At 44.1% G+C, this 24,127-nt stretch overlaps 1 protein-coding gene and 1 non-coding gene across 2 annotated transcripts; both read left to right on the top strand.

Moving 5' to 3' along the window:
• Positions 1-894: 894 nt before the first annotated feature.
• Positions 895-1,621, top strand: LOC102131829 (trafficking protein particle complex subunit 2-like protein). The gene has a single exon (XM_065518664.2). It carries the CDS (start codon positions 910-912, stop codon positions 1,471-1,473), a length of 564 nt encoding a protein of 187 aa, XP_065374736.1. The 5' UTR covers positions 895-909; the 3' UTR covers positions 1,474-1,621.
• A 14,268-nt stretch (positions 1,622-15,889) lies between these two features.
• Positions 15,890-15,996, top strand: LOC123570960 (U6 spliceosomal RNA). Its single transcript, XR_006695180.1, has one exon. It is a non-coding gene; the product is annotated as a U6 spliceosomal RNA (small nuclear RNA).
• The last annotated feature ends 8,131 nt before the right edge of the window (positions 15,997-24,127 follow it).

Consider the following 24,127-nt stretch of genomic DNA (forward strand, 5'->3'; position numbering starts at 1 on the left):
CCTCCCAGAAGTAGTTCTATTTACTTTGTCCAAATCTGTCAGAGGAATCGCTATCTATGGCAGCTATTGCCTTATGAAATGTATTTCTTAAATAAGACTGAAAATTTTGAAGTAAATCAAAATTACTTTTTTTTTAGACAGTGTCTCACTCTGTCACCCAGGCTGGAGCGCAGTGGTACAATGTCAGCTTAGTTCAGCCTTGACCTCCCAGGCTCAGGTGATCCTCAGCCTCCCTGGCAGCTGGGACTACAGGTGCACACCACCACCACTCCTGGCTAATTTTTGTACTTTTTGTAGAGATGGGTTTTCGCCATGTTGCCCAGGTTGGTCTCGAACTCCTGGGCTCAAGCAATCTGCCTGCCTTGGCCTTCCAAAGTGCTGGGATTACAGGAGTGAGCCACTGCACCCAGCCCCAAGTTACTTCTTGATGATCCATCGGCTGCAGAATGGATGTTGTAAGCAGGCATGAAAACAACATTCATCTCCTTGTACACCTTCATCAGAAGTCTTGGGAGACCAGGTGCATTGTCAAGAGCAGTAATATTTTAAAAATAACATATTTTTCTTAGCGGTAGGTCTCAACAGTGGGCTTAAAATATTTAGTAAACCATGCTGTAATCCTATGTGCTGTCACTCCAGGTTTTGTCGCTCCATTTACAGGGCATAAATAGAGTAGATTTGGCATAATTCTTAATTGCCCTAGAATTTTCAGACTGGTAGATAAGCATTGGCTTCAACTTAAAGTCACCAGCTGCATTAGCCCCTAACAAGACAGTCAGCCTGTTTTTTGAAGATTAGAAGCCAGGCATTGATTTCTCTCCATCTATTAAAGTCCTAGGTAACATCTTTCCCAATGTAAGACAGTTCTGCCTACCCTGATAATCTATTGTTGGCCAGCCGTGGTGGCTCATGCCTTTAATCCCATCACTTTGGGAGTCCAAGGCCAACAGATCGCTAGAGTTCAGTTGTTTAAGACCAGCCCTGGGTGCGGGGGCGGGGAGCTGCGTGACCAGCGGCGGGTCACGTGATGCGGCACGCGCCGGGCCTCCCAAGTTGGCGGTTTGCATCGCGGTGATCGCGAAGGAGAATTACCCCTTCTACATTCGCAGCACCCCCACGGAGAACGAGCTGAAGTTCCACTACATGGTGCACACATCTCTGGACGTGGTGGATGAGAAGATCTCCGCAATGGCGAAGGCCCTGGTCGACCAGAGGGAGCTGTACCTGGACCTGCTCTACCCCACGGAGGACTACAAGGTATACGGCTACGTCACCAACTCCAAGGTGAAGTTTGTCATGGTGGTGGATTCCTCCAACACAGCCCTTCGAGACAACGAAATTCGCAGCATGTTCAGGAAGCTACACAACTCCTACACGGACGTGATGTGCAACCCCTTCTACAACCCGGGGGACTGCATCCAGTCCAGGGCCTTTGATAACATGGTGACGTCCATGATGATACAGGTGTGCTGAATGAGCTGTGCTGCCGGCCATCGCAGAGGATCCCACGCGCGACCGTAGTAGACATCGGTCTGTTCTCGTCGCCTCTTCCTGAATGGGACGCCTGGGGCTTTCAAGGCAGGCAGCTGTGCATGTTCTCTCAACTAAAGGTCTTGTGAGATGAGATTTGGCTTTTTCCTTCCGTGTCAGCCAGGGATTTAACTAAGAAGAATTCAACTAAGGACTTTCAGGGGTGTGGGCAGAGGTTTGGGATTAGATGGTGCAGGAAGCCTGTCCCCAGTTGTCCCGAAGGGGCAGGGGCAAGGACGCCTGGAGCCAAGAGTTCCTGAGCCTGCAGGACCTGTGACCATGTGGGTCGCCCATTGGCTGAACAGGTGGACTGGTCTGGAGGGGGCGGCCTCCTGAGCCCAGAACCAGCCTAGGATCTAGGGGCAAAAGGGGAGCCAGCGTGCCTTCCCACAGGGGAGGGCCCTCCTCTTTCTGGACTTGGCCTCCATTCTTTGCATCTGGCCCAACGTCTAGACTCAGCCCGGCCTGAAAAGAACCCTTGTGAAACCTGGGAAGCCTCGTGGCCCCGTGGCGTTGGCTCAGCTGCAGCCCTCATCCTAAACCCTGGAGCGCAGACTTGAGGCGCCCCTTCCTGCCTGGGGTTAGGTGCTATGTCGCTTGATGACATGGCTGACTACCACCCAGGGCAGCGGCCGAGCCCTTAGTGGTGTCAGTGCCGCCGGCATCCTTGGGGTCCGGCAGTCAAGGCTCAGCCAGCTGAGGAGACAACCCCCCCACCCCCCGAGCTGGTTCCAGCACTGGTCCAGGACTGGAGAGTTTCTCAAGGACTTTGAAGACCCCAGGAGCCCCTGCAGCAGGAAAGGCTGTAAGGAGGTCAGCCTGGGGCACACACAGGGAGGGGAACTTTCTCGATACATATTTATTTGCCTTTTCATCCCATCCAGCAAGCACAGTGTTAATTTTATAAATTATAGAAGAAATCAGCAAGGAGTGTGTGTGAAAACCGCATGCCCCAGGCCTCCCCCGCCCCAGGGTGAATTGGAAGTCCTGGCGTGGGCCGAGGCACACCAGGCAGCTGGTCTGGGTGCACGTGGGCCATAGGCCACCCTCACAGGGTTAAATCTGTAACAAGAGCCTCATGTTTGTTAGAAGGTAAGTCCCCAGCCCAAGCACCTAGCACCTCCCCACTGCAGCCCAGTGTGAAATCTTTGCCTTTTAGTGGGGATCGCTCCTGCCTGAGTCCTGGCTGTGGTGGGGACTCTGCAAGTTGCTAACCCAGCATCCATTCTCCTTCCTCCCTACTAACAGAACTCCGGTGCCTCTGCACAGCTCTGACAGCGGGCAGATGAGAACCATGTCCTGGCCTCCCTCGCAGCCTGGGGTGTGCAGCTGTGGCATGGAGGTGGGTGGTGCTAGGAGAGACTTTCGGGGAAGCTCCTGTGAAGGGGGCTCAGCTGCCAGGTGCAGGGCCCTTCCCCTTTGCCTTCTTCCTGTCTGGAAAATGGATGTGATGGCTGGTGCTGGGACAGCTGTCCTGAGAGCATGAGGAAAGAGTCACACCCTGAGGACAGTGGAGCTGACACAGAACGCGGGAAGGACCCTGGGCCTTTGCTGACGCAGAACGCGGGAAGGACCCTGGGCCTTTGCTGAGGTACCAGCCCCGGACTACTTAAGTTCAGCTTTTTTTAAATGTGAGAAAATAAACGCACCCCTCTCTGGTTTAAACCACAAACAAACAAACAAACAAAGACCAGCCTGGGCAACATAGCGAAACTCTGTCTCTATAAATAATGCAAAAATTAGCCAAGCATAATGGCACGGGCCTGTAGTCCCAGTTACTCATGAGGCTGAGGTGGGAGGATCACCTGAGCCCAGGAAGTTGAGGCTGCCTTAAGCAGTAATTGCATCACTGTACTCCAGTCTGGGCAAGAGAGGGAGACTGTCAAAAAGAAAGAAAGAGAAAGAAAGAAAGAGAGAGAGAGAGAGAAAGAAAGAGAGAGAGAGGGAAAGGAGGGAGGGAGGGAAAGAAAGAGGAAGGGAGGGAGGGAGGGAAGGAAGGGAGGGAGAGAGGGAGGGAAGGAAGGGAGGGAGGGAGGGAGGGAAGGAAGGGAGGGAGAGAGGGAGGGAAGGGAGGGAGGGAGGGAGGGAGGGAAGAGAAAAATTTGGGCACCGTGCCTCATGCCTCTAATTCCAGCACTTTGGGAGACTGAGGCAGGCAGATCACTTGAGGCCAGGAGTTCAAGACCAGCCTGGGCAACATGGCGAAACCCTGTCTCTGTGAAAAATACAAAAATTAGCTGGGTGTGGTGGCTCGAGCCTGTAATTCCAGCTACTCGAGAGGCTAAGGAGAGAGGATCACTTGAACCCAGGATGAGGAGGTTTGCGCCACTGCACTCCAGCCTGGCAACAAGAGTGAAACTCCGTCTCAAAAAAGAAAAAAAAAAAAGAAAATCAAATCTGTTGTTTAGTGTAGTCTTAGATCTTTGCTAGATCCTCTAGATAACTTGCTCAGCTTCTACGTCAGTGCTTACGGCTCCACCTTGTGCTTTTACATGATGGAGGTGGCATCTTTAAACCTCATAAACCTCATGAACCAACCTCTGTTAATTTTTCTTCTGGAGCTTTCTCACCTCTCTCAGCCTTCACAGAATGGAAGAGAGTTAGAACCTTGCTCTGGATTAGGCTTTAGCTGATTTAATCTTCCATCCAGACCACTAGAGTTTTCTCCATATCAGCAATAAGACTGTTTTACTTTCTTACCATTCTTGTGTTCACTGGAGTAGCACTTTTAACTTCCTTCCAGAACTTTTCCTTTGTGTTTACAACTTGGCTGTTTGGTGCAAGAGGCCTCGCTTACAGCCTATCTCAGCTTTTGACATGACTTTCTCACTAAATCATTTCTAGCTTTTGATTTAAAGTGAAAGGCCTGCAACTCTTCCTTTCACTTGAACATTTATAGGTCACTCTAGGGTTATTAATTCACCTAATTCCGATATTGCTGTGTCTCAGGGAATAGAGAGGCCCTAAGAAAGGGAGACAGACAGGGGAATGGCCAGTTAGTGGAGCAGTCAGACTACACACAACATTTTTGGATGAAGTTCTCTGTCTTATATGGGTACAGTTCATGGTGTCCCAAAACAATAACAATAGCATTGTAAAAGATCACTGGTCACCATAACAGATATAATAATAATGAAAAAGCTTGAAATATTGCCAGAATTACCAAAATGTGACCCAGAGACACAAAGTGAGCACACTCTGTCGGAAGCATTGTGCTGGCAGACTTGCTCAACACAGAACTGCCACAAGCTTTCAATTTGTAAAAATCACAGTATCTGCAAAGTGCAACAAAGCAAAGTGTGCCTGTGCCTAATATGTCCCCAATAAAAGAGAACACTTAGGGGCTAATTTTGGTCCTTGGGCAGCACCTTACAAGGCCAATTTAACTAAAGAATTAACACTACATTCAAAGCAAATCTCATGAGAAGAAATAATAAATGGTTAGTGCACATATAAAAAAGATTCACACTCTGAATTCTAATTAGGAAAATAATTATTAACACAAAAGGAGGCTGGCTAGGTGTGGTGGCTCACGCCTGTTATCCCAGCACTTAGGAAGGCCAAGGTGGGCAGACAGCTTGAGCCAGGGAATTCGAGACCAGCCTGGGCAACATGGTGAAACCCCATCTCTACAAAAAAATACTAAACAGCCAGGAGTGGTGGCACACACCTGTAGTCCCAGTTGCCCGAAGGGCTAAGGCGGGAAGATCACTTGAGCCTAGTAGGTTGAGGCTGCAGTGAGTTGTGATAGAGCCACTGCACTCCAGCCTGGGTGACAGAGTGAGGCCTTGACTCAAAACAAAAACAAAAAAAAACAAAAGGAGGATACATATATTGTAATATATTATTGTGAGAATATAAATTGGTACCAAGTTTGTAGAGAAAAATGTTCTAATATAGGTTGAGCTTCCATAATCTAAAAATTTGAAATCTAAAATGCTCCAAAATTTGAAACGTTTTTGCACATTGACATGATGTTTAAAGGTCATTCTCAAAGGAAATGTTGATTGGAGCACTTCGGATTTTGGATTTTCAGATTAGGGATGCTCAACTGATAAATACATGCAAATACTAAACAATCCAAAATCTGAAACACTTCTTGTACCAAGTATTTCACATAAGGGATACTCTACCTATAACTACCACAATTTAAAATGCATGTATCTTTTGACCAACAATTTTATTTCTAAGAAACAGCACTCTAGAGTTTAAGGAGATACACACGAGAATATTCACTAAAACATGATTTGAACAAGTGAAGATTGGAGTCAATGTAAAATATTCGTTAATAAAAAAAGTTTCAGTAAATTGTGGTACATTCATGTGATGGTACATTTTATAACAATTTTATAAGATCCTTTATAACTATGGCCCTATATTTATTATAAAACTGTTATAAAAAAATAGAACGACCAAGGCGGGCAGATCACCTGAGGTCAGGAGTTCAAGACCAACCTGGCCAACATGTTGAAACCCCATCTCTACTAAAAATACAAAAATGAGCTGGGTGTGGTGACGCACGCCTGTAATCTGAGCTACTCAGGAAGCAGAGGCAGGAGGATTGCTTGAATCCGGGAGGGGAGGTTGCAGTGAGCCAAGATTGTACCACTGCACTGACAGAGCAAGACTCCATCTCAAAAAAAAAAAAAAAAAAGAATGAATTTAGGTGGTAGCATATAGGTAATATAGTGTAAAATGAAAATAATAAATTATAAAATGAAATATAGCATATAATTTCATTTATTTTCCTTTATTTAAACAATACACATATATAGAATCTGCCAAAATTGGGGGTTCCTCATCTCTCAGAGTAGGACTCTATTTTGATTTTTTAAAGAAGTCAGGAGATGAAAATAGAAGGATACATAGAGAGCGTTATGAGGGTTTTGAGGGGGGTTCTGTAGTTTAAAATACACACATACACACACACACGTCTATATTTAGTGAGGGTGGGGGTTGTTTTGCAGTTAGACTTGGCACTGTCTTGATACCCACCACACCACCCCTGCCCCTCTGCCTGAAGGTGAGCTTGCTCAGTGATCCGAAGAGGACTGGGCCCCACAGTGAGTTCTGCTCACTAGGCAATGAGCATCAATCAACAGGAGGGACATCTCTACTTCTGCTCAACCTCCGCCAAACTGAGCAAACAAATGTTCCAAAACGAGATGTTCTGATGCTTTCCATTAATTCTCTCAGGGCATAAATTGTGACACCCATGGTGATGGCCAGCTTTGGCCTCTAACCTCATTTGGGACCCTGAAGGACAGGCAGGTTTCTGCCCAGTCTTTTGTAGAAACACAAAAAGCAGCATTGCTCTCTATATGAAGCAGCTTAAAGTAGAGAATTTCCAGAAATTCTCCTTTATTGCACATTATGAGTCCCATCTTCTTGGCAGGACCACATAGATCTTGCTGTACCTTGCTGAAGAATAATAGGCAATAGTTACAGCCTGCTCATCTCACCTGCTCTGTGGAAAAACAGAATCATTAAGTAACAATATTAGGGATATCATGCCCCCCCAGGGGATTTCCTTAAAGATACACATAGAGGAAGGTCTAGAAGGAGACACAAGAAACCATCCTTGTGATTACCCAGAAGGAGCAAGAATAGGGAGGATGGGAGTAGGAGGGCCTTCTGTGTGTTTGAATAATTTACAAGTGATTATTATTTTCATAATTAAAACTCTTTTATTTCCAGCTGAGAATTAATGTTATATGCTCACTGAGTATATGTTAGAATGAACCCAAAAATATAATCTAAGGAAAATCTTTGCCCGGCATTTTCCAGCTCACCCCCACGGGGAAGTTGGGTGGCTTTCTATTTAAGTATGCATACTGGTTAGGTGCTTTCCTTTCAGAAGGGACATCAATTCTCAGTTACTTACGCTTTACTACACCTTGGAACTTCCAAACTTCAAGTTCTCAGAAAATATAATCTTGAATTATCTGGTGTTGAATTATTAGCAAATGTTTAGTTGTAAAGATCACGTTGAGGAGAATGACCTGATAGGAATGGGCTCATTCCATAGTCATCCTAATTTTGTCAGGTTTGGAGATAAATCCTTGGAGAGATTTCTTGGATTACATTGTCTCAATACCCACCTCCCCCATGACTTGGCCCTTTGCTGACCTACATTTAGCATTTTGCCTTGAATCTATACTGAGAGGTGTTTTAAGAAATACATGGCCAGGCATTGTGGCTCACACATGTAATCCCAATACTTTGGGAGTCCGAGGCAGGCAGATCACCTGATGTCAGGAGTTTGAGACCAGCCTGGCCAACATGGCAAAACCCTGTCTCTACTAAAAATACAAAAATTAGTCAGGCGTGGTGGCTCGTGGGAGCCCGGGAGTTCTAGACCAGCCTGGGCAACATGGTGAAACCCCATCTCTATCTGCCTGTAGTCCCAGCTACTGGAGAGGCTGAGGCAGGAGAATCACTTGAACCCAGGAGGCGGAGGTTGCAGTGAGCTGAGATCATGCCACTGCACTCCAGCCTGGGCAACAGAGTGAGACTCTGTCTCAAAATAAAAAAAGAAGAACAAAAAAAAAAAAAAAAAGAAAGAAAGAAATACATTACATTTACCATTGTAGAAACTGTAGGATAGTCGTTGGGAATGATGGAACACACTACCGAGTTGGGCACAGTGGTATGCCCCTGCAATACCTGCTACTTGGCAGGCTGAGGTTGGGGAATTGCTTGAACCCAGGAGTTCAAGTCCAGCCTGGGTAACATAGTGAGACTTTGTCACAAACAAACAAACAAACAAAAAACCACACACTATTCCAAAATATGGCACCTTGGCATATTGAATATTTTAAGCTGAAGGAATTTGAGAAACAACATGTACAGGAAGGATATTCTGGCCTTCCCTTGAAGCAAGTCATAAGATCCTCATGTGAGAGGTGCCCTCCCATACTTGGAGAAAAGGAGCACCCCTATCTCCATGGACACGGGAACACCAAAGGGAATCTGGGTGAACAGGCCATGCCATCTCCCGAGTTTATTACACTTAGCTAGCTCATACTTTTTCATTATCCTATCACATTTATCCATGACGCTCTACTCTTCATCAAATGTAGCATAAAAACTCTCAATTGCTTCTTCAGCTCTTCATTTCCTTATGAAGTCAACTGTATCATGTAAAACTTACATTAAATAAATGTGTGTGCTTTTCTCTTGTTAATCTCTCTCTCATTACACTGGCCTCAGCCAATGAACCTAAGATGGATAGAAGGAAAAGATATTTTTTCTCCCCTACAAGAACATTGTCTACATATCACAATAACACAGGAAAAGCTGGTTTCTTTTTGTGAGTACCTGGTCCTCTTTTATCTTATAGACACTGCGAATATTGTAATCGCTTTGTTTTTCCCTGACCACTGGGAAATTCATTCATTCATTCATTTAAATATTTGTAATTAGTTTCCTATGTACCAGGCATCCAGGTGGGTTCTGCAGATAACAATGATAAACAGAAATGAACATGGCCTGTGTCCTCATAGAGTTTATTATCTAGAAGTGAAGACAGACATTAATCAAATAATCACATGAATATAGTTACAGGTAATTATCAGTGGTGATGGTTGGACTGCAGAGGGATCAGAACTTTTCTTGGAAGTCAGGGAAGACTTCTCTGAATTGAGATCTGCAGGATAATTAGAAGTTTGGTAGAGGATGGGGAGAGGCAAGAAGCATTTTGGGAAGTGGGAACAGCATGTGCATGAGCCATGTGGCAGGAGGGTGAATAGGCACTGGAGGAACTGAAAGAAGAGCACTGTGGCTAAATGCAGAACATTTGAGGGACAGTAGCATTAGCTGAGGGTGGAGCACAGGTGCCACTGAACCACTGAACTGTTTTAAATGACTAACCACATGAGCTATGATAAATAACTCAACCTTCCGAAGACTGTTTTCTAGGGTGAAAAACTCTGTTCCTTAAGCACACGGTGATGCTGAACTACCTACTGATCTACCATTAAAGCTACAAACAAATGGCCAGGCACAGTGGCTCACGCCTGTAATCCCAGCACTTTGGGAGGCCAAGACAGGCGGACCACGAGGTCAGGAGATCGAGACCATCCTGGCTAACAAGGTGAAACCCTGTATCTATTAAAAATACAAACAAATTAGCTGGGCATGGTGGTGGGCGCCTGTAGTACCAGCTACTCTGGAGGCTGAAGCAGGAGAATGGCGTGAACCCGTGAGGCGGAGCTTGCAGTGAGCGGAGATCATGCTACTGCCCTCCAGCCTGGGCATGAGAGCGAGACTCCATCAAAAAAAAAAAAAAAATGCTACAAACAAATTTGAGCTAAACTTTCTCTAGGGAACAGCATACTGGAAATTTCCACTTAGGAGGAAGGCTATAGAAAAAAGGCCTTTTGGGAGTTTTCTAAATCAGTGGGGTGCAGTGGCAGGCCTGTAGTTCCAGCTACCTGGGAGATGGGGACAGGGGACAGGAGGATAGCTTGCACGTAGGGGTTCTGGGATGTAGTGCAGTATGGTCACTTGGTGTCCACACTGAGTTCGGCATCAGTATGGTGACCTCCCAGTAGTAGGGGACCACCTGGTTGCCTAAGGAGGAGTGAACTGGCCCAGGTCAGAAACAGAGCAGGTCAAAACTCCCATGCTGATCAGTAGTGGGATTGCACCTGTGAATAGCCACTGCACTCATAGTCAACATAGTCAGAACCTGTCTCCCAGAATACAATTTAAAAATAAAATAAAAATCAAATTATGGGCTGGGCATGGTGGCTCGCACCTGTAATCCTAGCACTTTGGAAGGCCCAGGCAGAAGGATCACTCAAGCCCAGTAGTTTGAGGTTGTACTAGCTATGATTGCATCACTGCGCTCCAGCCTGGGCAAAAAAGCAAGACTTCCTCTCTAATTAAAAAAATAGGTCGGGCGCAGTGGCTCACACCTGTAATCCCAGCACTTTGGGAGGCCAAGGCAGGTGGATCACGAGGTCAGGAGTTCAAGACCAGCCTGGTCAACATGGTGAAACGCTGTCTCTACTCAAAATACAAAAATTAGCTGGGTGTGGTGGCACGCACCTGTAATCCCAGCTACTCGGGAGGCTGAGAGGCAGGAGGATGGCTTGAACCCAGGAGGCAGAGGTTGTGGTGAGCCGAGATTGCGCCATTGCAGTCCAGCCTGGATGACAGAGCAAGACTCCATCTCAAAACTAAATTAATAAATAAATAAAAATAAATAAAATAATGCACTGTGAAAGAATAGCCTCAGGTGTAAAGGTCCTGTGATTGGTAACCTACAGGGAGCACTGTCCACCCTACCTTTTTAAGGATTTTGTTAACATGCACAGAATACTTACAGACAATACATAAGGCACTTTCAGATATATTATTTTGTTTAATCTGCACAACAAGGTTAGGATATATTTTTTTTTCTATTTTGGAAATGAGAAAACTAAAGCCAGAGAAATTAGGTATGTAACTTATTCAAAGTCATAGAGCCAGAAAATCATATAACTGGGATTCAAATTCAGGTAATCTGGTCCAAATTCATACAAATCACACCAAAGAGGTCTCAACAAGGCTGAATGTGGCCCAGAATTGCCTAAGAGACCTTCAGTTCTTCATTTCAGCCCCAGGGTGGGGAGGCGGGGACTGGATCCACCAATCCTCATTCATGAACCCAATGTAAAAGAAATCTTATCGGCCGGGCGCGGTGGCTCAAGCCTGTAATCCCAGCACTTTGGGAGGCCGAGACGGGCGGATCACGAGGTCAGGAGATCGAGACCATCCTGGCTAATACGGTGAAACCCTGTCTCTACTAAAAAATACAAAAAAACTAGCCGGGCGAGGTGGCGGGCGCCTATAGTCCCAGCTACTCGGGAGGCTGAGGCAGGAGAATGGCGTAAACCCAGGAGGCGGAGCTTGCAGTGAGCTGAGATCCGGCCACTGCACTCCAGCCTGGGTGACAGAGCGAGACTCCGTCTCAAAAAAAAAAAAAAGAAATCTTATCTTCTAAGGAAATGCCCTCACTTCTGCTATCAACACAGTCAGGTAAGACAAGGGAAGAAAGTAATTTACTTATTAAAGAAACTACCTCAGAAGGTCCTCAGCTTAAAAGAAGGAAGTAAAACAGATAAACCCTTTGCCTAGAGAGATAAAAGATTCTACTTCCCCAGATGGCCTTGACAGGGAGTGGGTTCTGTGAAATCCATACTTTATAAAGGGAAGGGAAATGTCACCAGACTTTCCTATCTGTAGAACTTTGTTAGAGTCTATAAAGAGGAAAAATATAACATGGGACCAGCTGTCAATACTTCTGTTTTTAAAAAAGAAAACCACCTTTGGAACAAAATGAGACCACACTGGAATGGAATAGGACATCTTAGACATGACAAGTTCTAACTTGGTGTGTGATTATTAAGAGGCAACCCCCCAATCCTGCTGAGTCAACGGGCAGAATCTATTTTCAGTTTCCAACTTGTCCTGAGACGCTCTAAGTCTCTTGCCAAGTTGAATCAGTACAGCATCTGTGGGTACCGATTAAGAACTCTACATTACCTAGGAAGAGAGCAGCAGAGAGCATCAGGATAAAAGCATCCAAAAGTGAAGAAAATTCGCCAACTATCTAGTCATGGAGCCAAATCATTTGTTAACAGCAGGAAAAGGAAAGACCTGCTCTGGTCGGTCCAAGTCCCTATTCCCTGGGCAACTAGGTGTCTTTTTCTTCTACTTCTGACAGTCCCAGGCAGGACACTGGCCTGAGAATCAAGGTCTCATTGGAGGCTTCTTTGCTTGGGTGCTTGACTTTTGCTGCCCCTACCTCTTGCTGAGACTGTGCTCTTACCTCCTGACCACCCCTTTTACTCACTGGGTTTCTAACCCTGCCTGACTTTTGGCATGCCTGGTCTTCTAAAGCATTCTCCTTTGGGGTTTCTGATCTCTTTTGTTGCTATCTGCATGCCTAGTTTCTGGCATACTCTAAATTCTGCCTGCCTCTGGCTTCTAGGTCACTAATTTGTCCTTTGGTTCTTGGGTCCTTCTCGACTCCTGTTTTTCCATCTTGCTGGCCCATTGCCTGGCCAAGACTCTACTTGCAGCTTCCTTCACCTATTCGATATTTTTAAACCTGTTTTTGCAAAACACAATCATTGTTCACAGTCCCAGAACTGACACATATTTAGAGCATGAAGTGGAGTAATCAAGAGGAAATGCCTTTTTGGAAAGAGGAAATGCAGGATTAGAGTGGAGGCAAGTTTAGTCTTCTTTACAACTGAATCTCAGGAAGGCAATAATGGAGAATATAAAGTGAAAAATACCTGAATTCAAATAGAAATCCTTTTATTGTTGGTAATTTAAGTAACAAAATAGTAATCTTCTAAGAATAATTTAAAACAAGAACCCTGATAGATCACTACTTTTTTTTTTTTTTGGGACAGCGTCTCACTCTGTCACCCAGGCTGGAATGCAGTGGTGAGATCTCGGCTCATTGCAACCTCTGCTGTCCAGGGTTCGAGCGATTCTCCTGCCTCAGCCTCCCGAGTAGCTGGGATTACAGGCACCTGCCACTGTGCCTGGCTAATTTTTTTGTATTTTTAGTAGAGACGGGGCTTCACCATCTTGGCTAGACTGGTCTTGAACTCCTGACCTCATGATCCACCCTCACTGACCTTCCAAAGTGCTGGGATTACAGGCGTGAGCTACCACGCCTGGCCTGATCATTCCTTCTTAATAATATTCTGGGTTTTTTTTTTTTTTTTGAGAGTCAGAGGATGAGGAAGAACAAAAGTTCTGTTTTTCATATCATGAAAATGTAGCTCCTTTGAACTAAATGTTTTTAGCTCATTATCAAATTTTGAATATATGAATTTAGATCTTTTAATGGGTAAAATAATTTAAAATTCAGTTATAATAACTTATTTTTAGTATCCCAAATTTGAAACCAATGTTTAATTTAAATCTAATTGAACTGTGCTATTTTCATAGCGATTCACTGGCTCCTTTTGAAAGGTTTAATTTTAGGTTGTAGGAATTTAAGACAGATAATTCTTAAGGTACCCCTATAGTAATCCGTTCTATAACAACAACATGTTTGTCTTATAGATAAATATGTAACTCACTCTTGTCCCTTCAAAAATGATGAATTATGTGACTCTAGAGTTGTATAGCTGTAATTTTCCTTAGAATCAGAAAAACAAATCCAGTCATTTCTATGTCTGCCAGAATAGTGAAACATTTGTTTTATTTTATTTTATTTATTTTATTTTTTTGAGACAGAGTCTCGCTCTGTCGCCCGGGCTGGAGTGCAGTGGCCAGATCTCAGCTCACTGCAAGCTCTGCCTCCCGGGTTTACGCCATTCTCCTGCCTCAGCCTCCCGAGTAGCTGGGACTACAGGCGCCCGCCACCTCGCCCGGCTAGTTTTTTGTATTTTTTAGTAGAGACGGGGTTTCACTGTGTTAGCTAGGATGGTCTCGATCTCCTGACCTCGTGATCCTCCCGTCTCCGCCTCCCAAAGTGCTGGGATTACAGGCTTGAGCCACCGCGCCCGGCCCCATTTGTTTTATTTTAAAGTGAGTAGAGCTAAGTAGCAGAAGCGGATACGGAGTTTGCCTGTAATAGAATTCTGGGTGTGCACCTTCACAGCATGACCTTGGGCAAGTTACCCAACCTTTTCCCACCTGAGAAAGATTTTTAATCAACTCTAGCCACACATGCTGTGACCTTGGGCTCTTCCTGTGAGTCCTTATTCTTAAAACTAGAGATAACTGTGCTGTGCAGGCAACTGGAAATTAAATTTTGCCTTCATACAGGTGGTGGTTATAGACCCTGGCAGTCTTTCAACAGACTTCCCAGTTACCACCTCCAACCTGCTGGCCTGAATTTCAGAGGAGTCTCTCCCTCTGAACTACTTGATTCTGTGTCAACTTGATTCTATCCAGCTGCTGCCTAATCCAACACTGACAACTGCTTTCACGAACTATAGCCTGATACCTGGAACTATTTTGAACACTTGTTGGCCCTCAGCATCACCAAGTTCCAGTCCATCCCAGCGGACATGTTCAATGCTGGTTCTCTTCTCCTCTCTGGTATTAGCAGGCCATACTTGGCCCACTCCGAGATGTCAGATATGTGATTCTGTATTGTATAATCCTACAGCATCAAGAAATAGTTAGATTATATTCATTACAGTGTTTCATAAAACAGAGACATGGGTGTCACAGTTCAAAAAGATCTCTATTAATGTAACAACGGTCAACAGTTTTACAAGAGTTGGTGCCTTAAAGGGACTAGTTTTGTTTACTGAGAAAATTAATTTGTGTGGAAAGCCCATTTCCCTATAACTCAAAAATAAATTTTTACCTAAAGCTTTTTGGGAAGGTTTGTTGAAGATGCTGGCACTCCCTTGATTTGTTCAACAACAAAAGTAATCAGGCTGGGCGTGGTGGTTCATACCTGTAATCCCAGCACTTTGGGAGGCAGAGGAGAGCAGATCACCTGAGGTGAGGAGTTTGAGACCAGCCTGGCCAGCATAGTGAAACCTTGTCTCTACTAAAAGTACAAAAAAATTAGCCAGGCATGGTGGTGGGTGCCTTGTAATCCCAGCTACTCAGGAGGCTGAGATGTGAGAACTGCTTGAACCCAGGAGGCAGAGGTTGCAGTGAGCCGAGATAGAGCCCTTGCATCCTAGCCTGGGCAACAGAGCAAGACTCTGTCTCAAAAAAAAAAAAAAGTAATCATACACAGCCTTATAGCAGGACATTTTAGACATCTTTTTCAGACTTCTACATGAGTCCAGTGCCTACTCTGTGCTAAGCATCATGCTGAGCACTTTATAACACAGAACCCCATTAAATCCTCCTGTTGCTGAAGATGAAACTGAGACATGGAGATTTTAAACAGCTGGCCCAAGGTCATATAGCTAAAAAGTGGCAGAACTAAACAGAGAGCCTATCTGTTTTCAGTGGTTCTTGTAGAGCTCCTAACCACTATAATGCAAAAAAGAAACATTGAAAAACAGGAAAAAACTCAGGAAAAGATGAAGAATATACTCCACAAGAAGTCTGGAGTCCTTATTACATTTTCTGAATTTGTTGGTTCTAACTGGATTTTACTGGGGGTGATGAGCAAGGAAACATCTGGGTTCTCTAAGATCTTTACTGTCATCTGAGAGAATCAAATGTTTCCTGGACTTGGATGGTTATTCTTGTGCTCGAGAGAATTGGAAAGGGTTTAGGGTTAGTCATCAGAAGGAAGAACGCACTACAAATCGCCCGGTGAACAGTGCTCTTGTAGTGCCACCAGAGAACATGGCATATTCTTATACACAAAATTAAGAGAGTAGGGAAACCCTATTGTGAAATACTATTTTAATATTATGACATTGTCATGCTCGCTTTGACAGCTCATACACTAAAAATGGAACCATATAGGGAAGACTATCATGGCTTCTGCACAACGATGACAGGCAAATTTGTGAAGCATTCCATATTTTAAAAATCTGTATATTATGACATTGACAGTTTACACAAAATCCCAGAGACTATTGCCAGAGACTGAAAATGTCATCAGATGGTCTCAGGACAAGTTCATATCCTCCTGAGGTCTATAACCCACCACAATAAGGTGAATCCTTAAGTAACTTCTATGTGATAGGTCTCATGTGATGTTCATTTCTGACATTATTGCTGCAGTCACTGTGAATTATCAATATAAGTCTTTTAGTGCAACATTTTCATTAGGAGGAATTTCAAGATCCAGAATTAAAAGTGTTATGCCTTAAGTCAGACAAAATCTTAGCACCAAATTCTTATAGGTGTTCATTTTCTTGAAGAACTATTCCAAAAACCCCCAGCACTTCTTTAGGGAATGTACTGATAAGAATAAAGAACAAAATAAAGATTGTCATTCATGACTGTTTCAGATTTTGAATGCTGCTTTTCAGGTAAAAACCTTTTTAAAACCTATTTTATTATTATACATCTTATCTTCTTGGAAGCCTTATTTATTCATTCATTCTTTTATTCTCTTAAGAAATGTTTATGGATTACCTTCTGTAGGCCAGGTGTTAAGGAAGTAACAATAAATTGTAATTTCCCTTCAAATTCTTATCATTCTTCTTTTTTTAAAGCACTGTATTCTATATTAAAAGCAGATACATAAAATACCTGTCCTACTTTATAAGTTTCTTGTGTTCCATACTCTGAACAGCATTTTATAAAATTTTAGACACAACAGATTCTTAATATTTGGTGGTAGTGCTAATAGAAAACTAGGGAACCACTGCATTTTTAAATTCCAATGTCCAATATGCCTTTTCATAGAAGATAAAAAAGAGCTCTGTCTCTCATTTCAGTCTATGTTCTCATGATTCAATCGCAATAGATTTCATTTTTCCTGGGGTGCAAATTCAGTCACCACCCTGGCTTACCAATACCCTGCATCATCTAGTGGCCTGAGAAGGTGAATATAGACTACACAGTATATGGAAAGAATTCACTTGTCCTGTTATCTGAGGAATTTCAGGCAAAACATGGAATCATTAATCCAGAGCCTAATCTTTCTCTATTCTCTTCATTTGCTCCTTTCTTGCTTCCCATTCTGAAGCTTCAAAGAAGCTCCTCTTTAAGTGTACTTTCCCAAGTCACTGCTATGATTTTAACTCAGAGGTGGCTAAGTCAAATGCCTACAGGGACCAGATGGGAAAGATAAATAAATGCTGAGGGCTGAAGCAAGAAAACTAGGAAGTGAGAGGGTCTATAGCAGACCGCAGGACAAGTGCCACACAGAGGTCACACCAGCCCACCGTTGGTGTGTGTGAGAGGCTTGGTTAGCTGATCTAATTTTCAAAAGAGCCAGAAATCTAGATGTTTATGTAAAATGTCCCAGTTTGTAAATATTGGAAGAAACAAAATACAATCTGCCCAGGGCTGACATTAGCAACCTGTGTTCTCATTGGTATTGAATTTAAAGCACTGAAAACACCACAGGTTTCCAAAATGTCCTTGAAGAATGTCAGTTGAATTCTGTGATCTAACCTTACTGTCAAAGCAAAAGAGAAGGGAAAAGATTCTTATCAGGAGTGTGATTTGATGTTGGTCTAATTAGTACATTTTCATTAGTCTAATTAATAGGTTTCCATTCTGCAGTTTTAAAAAAATGTAATAAAGTAACTTTTTTTAGGTAAGAAAGGGGAAATGAAACAAATATATATTCAATTTTAAAAATATATATTCAAATTTGCTTTTATTTATGTAAAAAATTGGCACTGGAAGGATAAATTTAAAACTAAAACAAGTGATTACCTATGGGGGGTTGGACAAGGGAGAGTAAAATTTCTCAATGAATACTTTTAATTTAGTTTTTATTTTTGAACCAGGTGAAAATATTACATATTCAAAAATTACAATAAATTTTAAAATAAAAATAAAAAACATTAAAATCACATTTTAAAAATTACCTATTATACGGAGAAGTAGGATAGGTTGAAAAATAGAGACTGGGCATCGTGCCATGTATCTGTAAGTCCTAGGTACTAAGGAGGCTCAGATGGGAGGATTCCTTGAGCCCAGGAGTTCTAGATTATGGTGAGCTATGATCATGCCACAGCACTCCAGCCTAGGTGACAGAGCAAGATTAAAAAAATAAATAAATAAATTAGCATAAAAATAAAAAACTATAACATTGTGTGAGGGAAGAAGAATTATAAAAGTTCAAGAAGAAGAAAAGGGAACAATGTTATATTTCTGATAGCTAAATAAATAATCTTATAACTTAAAGGATGATACTCTTTAAATGGTATCAAGGTACATGATACTAAGGTATCAAGGTATTTATATATATTCCACTGGATACACTTAAGAGTTGTATGACAAGTTTTTGGGTTTTTGTTTGTTTGTTTGTTTTGTTTTTTTAGATGGAGTCTCGCTCTGTCATCCAGGCTGGAGTGCAGTGGTGTGATCTCGGCTCACTGCAACCTCCACCTCCCAAGTTCAAGCAATTTTCTGCCTCAGCCTCCCGAGTAGCTGGGATTACAGGCACCTGCCACCACACTTGGTTAAGTTTTTTGCTTTTTAGTAGAGATGGGGGTTTCACCATCTTGACCAGGCTGGTCTTGAACTCCTGACCTCGTGATCCACCTGCCTTGGCCTCCCAAAGTGCTGGGATTACAGGCGTGAGCCACCGCGCCCAGCCACAGTTTTTTGTTGTTTTTTTTAATGCCAATATTTACAACACAAAACTGAAAATTACTTTCTTTACAATTGTTTAATTTTATGATAAAAATTTTGGATGTTGATATAAAACATCAGAGAATTCATATATTTTTCAAAATTCTTTTGAGAATGTGCAACCAAGAAAGTTGAAAGTCCACTGATCTTGATTTTCCTGTATTGGAACCCACTGGAATAATTTCTTTGTCTCTGGAAGGCCAACGTTACATTACATGTGACAATGACTAAGAGGCCACAAATTAGCACCTCTGAACACAACCATATGAATTAGTTTTGGATTAGCTAGGTTTTACTTAGAAAAAATGAAATTTTTAAGGGCCATAAGAACAGGCACTAGCACAAGTACATTTGGATGTTTGTAAAGTAGGTCCAGTATATGACATAAAGGATGGCCAGGCCTCTGCAGTGAGAGTTCAGGAGAACATCAGACCAGAGGCAGAAAGGATCTTGCCTAAATTTGCCAAGGCCAACCTGCTTGGATCCATCTTGGGACTCATCCAAGTGGATTTATAGCCAAACTGCAAGTCCAGTGATACAAGAGCTCACTGTACCCACCTGGGTGCAAGGTCCTCAGCATGGGCCCTGGAGGGCCAGGGTCTTGGGGCATGTGAAGACAAGGGAAGCAACTCAAGTCTGAAATGAAAATCTTCTAAACTACTTTTCTCCATTCAAATAAAACATTAATTTCATTTAGTCTTGGGTGATTCTAAAAGGAAACCCGAATAACCATTTCTTCTCATTTGGTTCACATTTTGTCCTTGTTATCCTTGTTTATATCCTTTACCATGAGAAACCCCAGACCACCAGGCCTCCCTCACCTTCCACCTGACCCTCTCAAGGCTCTTCACATCAACTATTCTGAACTCTTCTCAAGACTCCCCAGTTTCTTGAGAAGTCCCACTGTGCCCTCTGTCTATCATCAGCAAAATCCTCTATATCCTCAACTGCTTCTTTAAATATCTCCTGCACCTTCTTGTCCTAACGCCAAGCTGGCTGATTCCTGTGGACGCTATTGTCCCTGCAGCCTTCCCAGCGCCCTCATACCACTGGAGTGGGAGGGAGGAGAGGGCTCTTCCTTGCTTCTTTTTTAAGCTATTCTTCCTCCCTCCTAATTCCTGCCCCTGCCCATTATCTTTTTTAAAACTCATGTCCTCTGATGTTGTCACTCACCTTCCCCATTCCTCACCTACTCACTCACAGTCACTGTCTTATTTATCAAGGACTTTAGCTTTTGCTACTGACATCTTCCCCAGCACCTCCCTTGTCCTAAGTCTTACTGTTTTTAATACACATGCATATAATCTGTATGACAGTCTGTCCTTGACTCTCTTCCAATGATCCTGCCTCCACATCCCTTAGCCATTTACTGCCATGGTCGCATATCCCACCCTAGGTTTCATCACTCCTCCATAGTCTCAATTTCATGGATCCCACTAAAATTACCACATTGTTGTGGTCACCCTGCAGAAGAAGCCAGATGGGCTCCTGCACCTAAAATTTAATTTGGATGTTGAGACTGATGATGCTACACATGCACCAAGAGGGTGTGAAAAGGTTTGTTCACATACTGCAGCTTTCTGGGGAGAGCAGGGCAGGCTCCCAAACTGGTTCAAAAATGGCTTAAGGGAGCAAAGAAAGGAGACTATCTTAGGATGTCATGGTGGTTAAGGGGTAGGACCACAGTGAGGGCTCTCTCATATGGGCTGGGTCTTGCACGGTTTGTACTTCCTGCTGGCATCAAAGGCATCTAGGCTTTCTTATGTTTGCACTGGGGAAACAGGACTGGCAGGGCTTCAAAGCTGTCAGTACATATAAAAAATGGAGTCAGACTTGCAATATAGATATATATTTAGAGACAGTGTCTCACTCCGTTGCCCAGGTTAGAATATATGGTACGATCATGGCTTGCTGCAACCGCCACCTCCTGGTCTCAAGGGATCCTCCCACTTCAGCCCCCGGAGTGCACAGGTGCACATCACCATGCTTGGGACTACAGGTGCACACCACCATGCTTGACTAATATTTAAATTTTCTGTAGAAATAGGGTCTTGCTATGTTGCTCAGGCTGGTCTTGCGCTCCCGGCCTCAAATGATCCTCCCGTTCCAGCCTCCCAAAGTACTGGATTTACAGACACGAGACATTATGCCCAGCCTCAGACTATTATATACCTCCTATATTTCCAGATCATTCTCTCTTTTCCCTAGACTCCTACAACCCCTCAACCCCAGGACAACTTGCAATTTATTGATCCTACCACCTTTTCACTGTCCTTAACCTCTCCATATCCACTGTTCCCTCTTTAATCATCTTAAGTTCCATGGTGAATCATAATCATGCCCTTGCTTATATCCTCAACTTCCTTGCTCTTATTCCTTTGGTAAAATGTGATTAAACAGAATTCTCAGCCTACTCTTCCCAGGAGCTAATTATTGCTGGAGAAAGAAGCACACTCATACTAACTTGTCTCACTTAAATTCATGACCATAAACTGAAGTGGGCCCTACATGACACTCAACAAGCACACAATTATTTTCTGGTCCATTGTCTTCTCATTCTCCTAGATGACATTTTACACCTTCTCTTCCCTTTTCACATAATCTTTCCCACCTCCTCTCAGCTGATAGCATTCCCTTCTACATCTCTAAGAAAATTGAAGCAATCAGAAGAGAACTTCCAAAGATTCTTATTTACCATGCCTACCCACCTGCCTGCCTGTTTCCATAGATGAACAGTCTGTACTCCTGTCTACAGATGATCCTTCCACTTGTGTGTTAGTTTTCAAACGCTTTTTCTCTCTCAAGGACACCACTCCAGCACTTCTCACTTCTTGTTTCCACATGAATTTTCCCGTTTCTTCCAGATCATTTCCATTCAAAACAAGTATTTCTCCCCCCACCACTTTTTTCTTGTTTTTTTTTTTTTTTAAAGAAACAGGGTCTCACTCTGTCACCCAGGATGGAGTGCATTGATGGGATCATAGTTCACTGCATCCTTGACCTCCTGTGCTCGGCCTCTCCCCATTTTTTTTTCAATCTTCTTTTGACTCTGCTTCTACCACCAGTCACTGTCCCAGATTTCGGCTCCCCTTTGTAAACAAACTTCTCAAAAGAATTGTTTGTATTAGCCATCTCCAGTTTCTCTCCTCTCATTTTTTTCTTAAACCCACTCCAATCAAGTTTTTCCTCTATTGCTCCACTGAAGGGTTATCAATGGCCTCCATGTTACTAAATCCAACAGTCAATTCTCAGTGCTCACTCACGGAGGAGCACTCCCTGCTAGATCTACGAGCTTCACTCGGCTTCAGGGCACCTCACTCGGGTCTCCCACTTCACTGGCGGCTCCTTTTCAGTCTCCTTGGCTGGCTCATCCACTACCCTGCCTTAAAGCTGCATTGGTCCCCAGAGCTCCATCCTCAGTCATCTTCTATTTACACTCACTTCCTACCCATGATCTTAGGCAGTCTCATGGCTTTAAACGCCATCTAAATGCTGATATCTCTCATATACCTCTAGCTTGGACCACGCTCCTTAATCCTAGACTCATTCACACATACAACTGCCTAATCAAGATCTCCACTTCAATTTCTAATAGATACCTTAAAATGTAACTTGTCGAAAACTGAACTCCTTTTTTGCCTCAAACTTCCTCTACTTGTAGTCTTCTCCATTTCCCTTGTTTTCCCCATAACCTTTATTAGCATTCTTATTCTATTTGATTTTATTGATTACATTTTTATTTATTGCCCCTCTCTCTCATATCCACCAGAGCAAGGATTTTTGTCTGTTTTGTTTATGTAACCCAAACAACTTGAATAGTGCCTGGGTACTCATAAATCTTTATTAAATGAATGCATGAAACCATTAGGATTCACCCTTATCTTATTCTGAAATTACCATCTCTTAACCCAAACAAAATCAATGAAAAATTGGTTTGTCTGCAAGCAATAAAATAAGACCAAGTAGCTGTAGTTCCAGCTACACGGAAGGATGGCTTCAGCCCAGGAGTGTGAGTCCAGCCTAGTCAACATGGTAAGACCCCTCTCAAAAACAGAAAGAACCACCACCACAACCAAAATCACCGAGGTTTAAAACCTGTGTCTGTGTGTGGGTTGAGGGAAGGGGCAGACATGAAGGTATCTCTTCAGGAACAAGGCACCTGAACAAGGCTTATGTAAAAACCAAGTGAGAAGGAGTAATGGTTTGCTTCTGGGGAAACCGCTTCTCAGAGAAACTGGCCCGAATGAACTCTAACGGGCCACCTAAACTTTGTTAGCATCACGTTTAAAGGTGGTAGGTGGGGTAAAAAGCAGCCAAAAAAAAAAAAAAAAAAAAAAAAAAAAAAAGCTTCTTCCATTACAAGTCACTAGGATCAACAGCTGTTCTCCCAGTAGGGTGGCTCTTTTTTCCCTTATTTGGAACTCATTGTCAAAAGAAAGACACCACACCCAGTGTTATGTAGCCTTAACCGAGTAGCAGGCCACGTCCCAGGCTCCCTGCCTTCAGGACTGTATTTAATTCGGTGTTTTTGTTTTTGTTTTCTTTTGAAATCAGTGTTTCTGGGTGGGGCCAGGAAAACTCTGAAGCTGTCTTAAAAACAATATAAACAAAAAAGTCGGAATTTTTTAAAAGTATATTTTTAAAAAAAGTTGTAGGCCATTCGAGGCTAACTGGAGAGTGGTAGCGGGGCACCGACTTAAGCAGCGGGGCGCCCTGTCCGCGTTCGACGCTGAGCCCAGTCCTGGGGGGATGCCCCGGTCTGCGTCTCCAGCTGCTGCAGACGCCCCCTTCCCTCGACCGCCACCAAGAGCGAGGGAGGATGAGCCAGTCCCCAGGGAAGGAGCCCCAAGCTTCCCCTGAATTTCGAAAAAACCCGTCCAGACACGTACTGACTCCAGAAGCAGAGTCCATGGGGAGCGTCGGTGCTGCCGGGGCGGGTGGCGGGACGCGCAGCGAGGCGCAGCGCGGGGAGCCGGAAGCCAGAGCAGACTGCGAAGCCAGCGCGGTCCAGGGGTCGCAGCATCAGCCAGCAAGGCCCACGACCCAATCCGCACAGAGCGTGCAACACCCCCGCTCCCGCGGCGCCCCCTCCCGCCTCCACGCGCCTCCCCTTTAAGCTCCAGGCGCAGTCGATTTGTGTCGGCGGAGGCGAGGTGCGACTCCCCTTTATGGCGGAGTCGGCACGAGCCTCTCTGACAGCCGCGGCGGCCGGGCGAACAGAGCAGGAGGCCGGGCCTCCGGTCGCTAGCCGCCCTTACTGCCGCCGAGCCGAGGGGAGCTCGGCGCGCGCCGCGGCGGGGGCGGAGGAGTGGGCGGGCCCGGCCGGGCAGGGGGCGGGGAGGCTGGGGGAGGCGCGGGGAGGCGGGGAGCCCGGCCGCCAGCGCTCGGGTCCGCCTCT

Source organism: Macaca fascicularis, chromosome 1, assembly GCF_037993035.2.
Source record: "Macaca fascicularis isolate 582-1 chromosome 1, T2T-MFA8v1.1".
Lineage (NCBI taxonomy): Eukaryota > Metazoa > Chordata > Mammalia > Primates > Cercopithecidae > Macaca > Macaca fascicularis.

Bases quoted from the DNA above. Each gene is read 5' to 3' on its own strand.
- LOC102131829 (XM_065518664.2), top strand. From the start codon at position 910: ATGCCTTTAATCCCATCACTTTGGGAGTCCAAGGCCAACAGATCGCTA.